This window comes from Melozone crissalis, unplaced genomic scaffold (assembly GCF_028551555.1).
Source record: "Melozone crissalis strain CALT ecotype California unplaced genomic scaffold, PUWL_Pcris_2 ptg000016l_1, whole genome shotgun sequence".
Taxonomy (NCBI): domain Eukaryota; kingdom Metazoa; phylum Chordata; class Aves; order Passeriformes; family Passerellidae; genus Melozone; species Melozone crissalis.
Window position 1 is genome coordinate 47,068,930 of NW_026535794.1, and position 8,049 is coordinate 47,076,978.

The 8,049-nt window shown below is 38.0% G+C and overlaps 1 protein-coding gene across 1 annotated transcript in view; it reads left to right on the forward strand.

Annotated features, from left to right (window-relative positions):
- BBS9 (Bardet-Biedl syndrome 9) overlaps positions 1-3,131 on the forward strand; it is a 283,769-nt gene extending 280,638 nt beyond the window's left edge. The window contains exon 22 of the mRNA XM_054273742.1: positions 90-3,131. Within this exon, the coding sequence (XP_054129717.1) occupies positions 90-136 (47 nt within the window). The 3' untranslated portion in view covers positions 137-3,131. The remainder of the gene's footprint in view (positions 1-89) is intronic.
- Positions 3,132-8,049: the final 4,918 nt, after the last annotated feature.

Sequence of the window (8,049 nt, forward strand, 5' to 3'; positions counted from 1 at the left end):
AGACTTTCACAAACTGATAGAATCAACAATATAGTGCATGTAGTTGCCAACTGCACTAAATTTTTAAGCATCTCCTTTTTGCTTTGCAGGTCTATCTGAGGATGCAGAAGAGGAAACAAAAAGCCACGAACTCTGATGACAACCCTCAGGAAAAAATTCTATCTGATGCCAGATGCATTTAGAATGCAGCACTACCAATCCATTTTACTCTGTAGTGATTACAGCTTCCAGAAGGAGAGAACTGTGCTAATTTATATAAAAACAAAAAATTTCCACTCTAATATTTTGGTTGGGTCTCCCTGCCAACTGCTATCATCCTTTCTGTGAGCAAAGTTTAAGCACTTACCCAACTGTGGTAGGGGTGTTTTGTTGTGTTTTGTGATATATCATCCCTTTCTAAGGATTCAGTTGATTGATCAAAGACTGTTTATACATAGTTAAAAGCAAACTTTGTTTCACGATCTGTTTTGTCTTTTTAAAAGATATTCTGAACTGTACCTCCCTTTGAGATTATATTAACATTTGTTATATCACAGTTTTGACAAAAGATAATTATCTTGTTTCCTCCTGTACTAACATTCATGATTCCAGACAGCTGAATTCACCACCAGGAGAAAAACTGGTAATCCATCAACTCTTTTCCCCTCTCTCTCATTGCTTATACAGACTCCTGCTCTCTAGAGATATAGAGTAAAATATGGTTACTGGACATAAAGGGCAAACCCTTTTGCCATTAACTATGCCACTATGAATGGGAGTAAAGTTTACACTGTAAGTACCTTGAGCACGGCAACACATGGATCTTTTTATGGTTACCAGTGATTTCTGCTTTTCTTGTCAACCAGTCTGCTCTAGTTATGTGTAAGATTTTCAAAAGTAACTACCAACTTCTGAGTGCCTTCATTTTTATTAATCCAGTTGGAGGGTGCTTTGGGTGTTGTGTATTTTGAAAGTTCTGAGTATTCGTCTTCTGAAGGTCAGGCCCATGCAAGGTGCCTGAAATTCAACACCCAACAACCGAGGCAAACTTGGCCTAGAGTTTGGAAGAGTCAGGCTCATGTCTGGATTTCTGAGCATGAGTTGAGATATTACTAAAAAACACTTGGAACTGAAAATAACTGAGACCAGGATCAAGTGTATAAACAGGCATTTGAACAACTGTTGCTAGTTCATACCAAAATATAAGTTGTAGTCTCTTGGATGGCAGATACAGAATGCACTGATAGCTGGAGTTTAGTTTGTGGAAGATGCAAGTGCATGAGCCATCTCCACATCCCACACTGCTGTTGGTTTCCTCAACAGGGATTCACCAGCTCCTGTTCCAGCTGTAGTAAAGGCCCCTCCAACTCACTTTTGAGCTATTTCAAAAGAGTTTGTAATAGTTGCTGTGGTCAATGCTAGCTTGATCTATGGCTAATGAGGAGACATTATTTTTCAGAATGTCTTAAGCCATCAACCTTCATCATCTCCATGTCTACTTTCAATTTCTTTACATCCGCCCACCCCAAAAACAAAACCAGCTTTGCAGCTCTTGCGCATCTGTTGCTTAACCCTCTGGCCCTATTCTGGCTCAGTACATGATATAACTGTTTCAAGAAGCCTTTTTCAACATGTTAGCTATTAAATAGCTCAGTAGCCAAGGAACTGGGTAAGGCCTCTGATACCTCTAGGGCTGAAGTGGGCTGTAACTCCCAACAAAAATGACTCTGGTCCCCCAGGAGATCTCAGATTTATCTACAAATTGTGGGGCCAGAAATCTTGCTTCTTTCCCAGGAACGAAAAAGTCCCACCCCCTGCTTGTTATGGAGTGATTCTGCTCTCTGAGTTTTCTTCACTCTGATCCCTCCCCCGTGGTGTTTTGTCAGGAGTGTGGTATCCAGCCCATTGTCAAGGTACCCTGCTGCGCTGTGAAAATTACACAATAAAATAATCTCCTGTAGTCTCTGTACACACCTCAGTGACCAAAAAAGTCCATGGAGAACTAATCAATTACTGTAGCTATTAGGCTTAAATGTTAACTATAGATCTCAAATCTTCTTTTGTCCTCTTGTCAGTGGCTACTAGGGAATCTTAAAAAATCAAGCACAGTTACTACAGAAAGCCCATACCACAATGGTGTAGAATCCTGGACCAAAGAATCCTAAATTATAGGCATATAATACAGCTGGAAAGTACACTGCTATGAGACTTCTGTGAAATATATTACTCTGTCATGATTCCCATTATTGAATGTGATCCCAGTGCTCAGAGCTGCCTGGCTTCATTGGGACTTTAGCGTAAATGACAAGTAGGCACTCAGGTCAATTATATCATCCACTCTTATTTAAGTTATTTTCTGTCATTTTAAGATGTAATGTTCAGAAGCACTCTTATTTGCCTTTTCTGCTCCGTGCTTTGCAAAATAAGATCTCATGAGGATAGTTTTACCAAAAGGAGAAAATATGCTGGTAATAAAGGGGAGGGGAGAAAGGAAGAAAAAGGTAGAACTGTCTATAGTAGTAAAGTATGACCCCTTTGTATATTGTGCTAAATTGCAGTATTTGATAGTATCATCAAAATTTCAAAGTTGGATTGAATAAAAATTACTTACTTTCCCCCAATGCCAAATAGTCCATCTAATTCAGAGGAAGGAAGTAATTGAAATGTAGTCATTTATGCTGCAGCCTAAGAGGAAATATTGTAAAGTAATTCTTAGCAGTTCTAAAATGTAGTTTGAATTTTTAAGAAAGTTCTTTTTGGCTGGGAAAAAATCAGGCCAATTACAGGAAGTTTGGAAGCTAGAGAGGTGTAGGGAATGTAAGGAAACTTTGCTAGTTTGGGGGGACCATCTGTTTGGTTCTCATCAGCGATGTTTCTGTGGCTGAGAGAGGCACTGGTGGCCAGTCCAACTGTTCTGAACAGGATTTTATAGTAATGCCTGGTCAGCTCTTCTGGTCAGCTTAAATATGCAGCCTATCTGCACATTTAGCTATTTGAATAGGATTTCATATGGTTAAGTGGCTCAAAGACTAAAATTAATTTTAAATTACAATTTTATTGAAATAAATCTAAAAGGAATTTTGTGACATTTTAAGAATAATGCTGTGATTCATGGCATTTTTATTATCTAGAACTTTGAAATACATTTTCTAAAAAAAGTCCTAACATAAAGCATATAAATAAATAATTCTAAAGTTTATTTTCTTGGTAGAAGTTTATTTTCAGAATGTTATTGTCCAGTGGCTTTTCTTTAATTTTGTTTTTCTGCCATTGCATTTTAGAAAAACAGATTAAAAAACAGATTAAAACAATTACTACTCTGATGACCAAAATCTGGAGGTCTGGATGCTGCTCATCTTTTGGGCTTTGTGCACAATGCTGAGTTCAAGCTAAGACTGTGGTTTCCAGCCCCAGATTAATTCTTCTGTCCAACTATTATTCAACTGTGACACAGAAAAACATCATTTCTCTGCTTTCAAGGGGTTGGGCTTTCCTTTATAATGTCTTGTTATTTTCTCTTCTTCAGCATTTACTGTACAGAGAGAATTAGAGATAAATTTCAATATTCTTGTATTGCTTATAAAGAGTAATTTACTGCCATAAACTGAAATTTGTTGAGCAGAGATTGTATTTCTATGTGAAGTTCTTCCAGCATTGGAGAAAAAAATTTAAAAAATTACAGCGTATGCATCATATTGAATAAGTATCTTTCCTTCTTAACAGAATCTTCTGTTCATAAATAATCTACTAAGAAAAAAACCCAAACTGGTGCAAAAGTGCTGTAAAATATATGACATACTCCTGAACCCCAGCTTCTGTATCACTTCTTCATTTGAAATTAACCTTGAGTTTCCCACAGCTTTGTTTGCTTCACATCTTGTTGCTTTCTTCATTTACTCCTTTACAGCATGAGGTTGCTCTGGTATTTATGTGGTATCTTCATGTGCTGTTTGCAGGTGACTTAGCTCCTTTGCAGCTCAAAGGTAAAGTTTGCACAGCATTATGCTGCTTCATGAGCCTTGATCTGTTTGAGGGCACGTGCCCACAGGGGCAGGCTTATAATTAACAAAATTCACCCAGGAGAGGTTATGAATGCATTGTTTCAGTGAGAATTTGTCTAATACTCTAGCAGACCAAGTTCAACATGAGTTTGTTTTTTAGGTAAACAGTGAAAAAAGTTGCTTCCTCTCTATTTTTTTGTCCCCTGTTATGTTAATATTGTAATAGTCAATAGTATCAGGAATTATTATTTCTGTCCTCCTTTGCAGGACAGCTGTTTGTTTGCTGCATAGGAGCTGCTAACCTGGGGGAACATGCTTTTTCCAGGAGACTAGCAGATCACAGCAGGGATAATTTGCACTTCTGTTTGCATTAAGTGTATGGCAAGTGCTGTAGTTAATGATGGGATGGAAGCATAACCCAGCTAATTGAATTGTCCTGGTCTTGTCTGACAAAGTGTCCTGCCTGCTCTATCTTTACATCTGCCATATCAAGGAGTACAAACAAATGAAACATGAACATAGATTTAAATTAGTATAATTATTGTTTTAAAACACTGCGGTATTTTCCAAGAGTTTAATGTCATTGCAGTCAGGAAAGGGAGTAGAATGCCAATTTGTTTTCATGTGCACTTATTGTAGATTGATGTTTCTTTTACACATATTGCTATGTGTTTGTATTTACTATGTCTGTAAGAGACGTTCCTGCTTTCAGATGAACCTGCTATATTGAGGATTTCAATATCCATTCTTGTCCTTTAAATGAAAGGATTCTTATATATCAGGTGAAAAATCATAAAAGTAAGCAGAAGCCCTGGAAGAGATCCCCACCCTCAGGCTACACCATGTAAATTGATGTTAACTCTGATGGGAGTGTTTTCCATTTGATAAAGCATCAACATATTGTATTGTTCATTTGTTTGCTAGCACCACTGTAACACCACACTGTCATCATAAAAACTGTTCCTTTAGGAAATTATTTTCTGCAAAACCAGTTAATGCTGTAGAACAAGGTGATAACAGTGTTTGATATTTTCATTTGTCTTTATAAGCAGAATAGAGACTTGGAGGGCTTCCTAAGTGGGAATGATCAGTGCCAATCATAGCTCGCCCTCCACCACAGCTCCAGCAGACTGACAGTATATTCAGATGTAGAAACAAGATAAAAGCTGTTCCAATTGTGTAAGCTGCTGCCTGGCCTGAAATCTTGAAGGGAGGTCAGTCATCCTGACTCATTACTGTAACCTGATTAGAGGCCCAAATCTACTTTTGATAAATTTAAGTGAGTATTTTGCTATTGATTTTGACAGGAGAGCATCCATAGTCTCCTGCTAGGGGCTGCATGTCAAAATAAGATGACATATTAGCACCACTGAACTCCTAGCTAGATGATGTAATCAATTATGAGGGTCTTTCCAGAAGGTACTATTCCTGTGATACAATATGCATGAGGCTCAGCTAGTGGGTATTCATGAAATAGCTGCCACACTGCACCCTAGAAGTGATTGCTTCTCTGCAGAGCATGATGCTGAATGTGAAACAGGCGCTTGCAAAATAAAACCCCAGAGCATTTTATTCATGTTACTTCAGTCACTTATAGATGAAGTCACTCTTAGGATGATGATAGCAACTTTTCAACAATCATAGCAACACTATTAAATAGTTTAGGAAATCAAGCAATGGGCAGCATGCTCTCTCTCTGCTCCTCAACCAAGAGAATGTCGAAAGAAAGTATTTCCAAAACACATTCTGTTAAGAAGAATGAAGTTATTTAATTTGACATTTGATCAGCACAAAACTTGGCTCTCTGTCTTTTAAAAAGTTGTGATGGTTTCTCTAAATTGATTTGGTTGTTACAATTACTATTTCCTGAATTTCACATATTATTTGAACATTGGAAGCTCCATTGTCCTCTGATTAGACTGAGACATTATATCATTGTTAATGAAGGTAGCACAGGTGCTATTCTTAGACAAGCAAGGAACCAGCAAGGGTATGATTCAAGGATGACTTAGACCAGTCCTCCTTACTTTGCAAAATCTGATGAGACCATTTGCAAAGTTTACAGATTTATTGGGAAAAAAAAAAAAGTTTTTATTCTATTGATTTTATTACTGCATTAATTTTAAAGGGTAGCTTAGTCCTACAGCATCTTGGAAGTGTTAGAGAATATATGAAAAAGTTGGTCTATAACAGATGATATTCCAATTCATTATGAAGAAAGCAGTCAGTAATTAATAGTTACTTCAAATGCTCACATTATTTTATACTCATGGTTGGATTCAATTACAAGAGACATAAAGGGGATTATTGTACTTTTTTTTCCCCCTGATGGCATAATGAAGTCAAGATCCATAAATATTGGAGAACAGTCAAGTTACTGCATATATAACAGGAACTGCTTTTTTCCAGCTGCCTGGAAGTGTAGTGTCTTCCTTCCATTTGAGCTGTGGCTGGGCTTATGAACTCGCAAGAATACATCTTGGTTAATATGTGGTGATTGCTTCTGATCCAGTGGAAACAAAGAGAATTTCTCTTGGCAGTGTATTTGAACACCCTGTTCCAGCATTAACTGGATATTTCATGGTGGTACGACGTGATTCCTTCATCATGACTCTGGACTGCCTATTTCAGGGTGCACGTCTCAGAGGCAGTCGGGAGGAGTGTCACTTGTGAGGGGAGCATTTCCCCCATTGTTCTGGGCAATAGTATTTCAAATGTAGAGGTTTGTCCCTTCTGGCTGCACTTAGAAGTCATAGAAGGAGGAAGAGGAGACCCAAAGAACTGGATTCCCGGCAGAATCATGTCGAAATGCTCCCATGCCAGCTACCACAGAGAAATGTTTTGTTTTGTTTTTTCTATTTTTGTCTCTTTTATTAAAAGATGATTCCATGTTTAACATTTATTAGCTCATTTAGTGGGAAGAGGAGTCTTTGCTTTTAGTCCTTGATCTCATCATCTGCATTTTTGTAAGTAGCAGTCAGCTCTTGCGATCCTGTCATTCATTTCTTTTTCCTTTTACCTTTTTTTCCTACCAAATTCCACTGACTGTAAATTGATGATTTTGCCCAGCAGCAAACACACCACTTCGTAGGTGTGTTTTAAAAATCCTGAAAGAAGGAAAATTTGCAGCAAACTGTGTGTTTTGGTTAAACTTTTGAAATACAATGTATCTATTCTTCTCTGGGATGAATAACATTGCTTTCACCATCAGGAAAAATATGAATGGAAAACCAAATGTGCACTAAAGAAGCCGATGGTTTTTTTTAAAGGGCTACTGCCCAAGTATGTCATCCAATGGAGGAAAGTTGGTAGCTGCATTGTTTTTTGTACGACAGCTACCCAGACGGTGATGTGATACCTTTTATTGGGCTAACCAAAGTTAAAATTAGAACTGAGCAAATAAATCCCAATGACTAACAGAACTTCGTGCATTTAACCTTTCTTGCTTCTCACCAAGATCAACTTTTTCAAGCCTACCCGCTGGTTTTTGGTTTCCAGTTTACAGAATGCTGAGAGATGCTGAGCCTGGTGAGCTCCCTACCTTCAGCTTGACAGTTTGATTGCACAGAAACACAGTCTGGCCCTACTTGTTCAGGATCATTGCACTGAAAAGAAAAACATTGCACTGAGGAGAATATTAGGGATACCAAAACACAAGTCTGAACCCTGAAGTGTTTAGCTGAATTAGGTTTCTTAGATCTCAAGCCAGTGGATGTGTCCATACCTTGGGGGCTGAGCTAGGAAGTGAGTTCAGGAATTTACCTGAATATTTGTTTACTTGATTTGCTGCAGTAGAGTTGGGGTAGGCTTTCTCATAACATTTATGGAAATCTACATGCACTGTGACTATGCACTGTGACTTTTTGTATGGCGGTTCCTTACCAAATAATTTCCAGGTTGACTTCTGATTTGAAATTTGTTTGTCTCTTTTTGATGATGGCCCTCACTACTGTGAATTTTTATTCACCAAGTTCAAAGACAAATTATTCCTTCTCCAAGTCATTTTTACTCTTGGTTACCCATCCTTCAAAACTGGTTGTGCACAACTACGAGCAGAGAGAGCAGCACA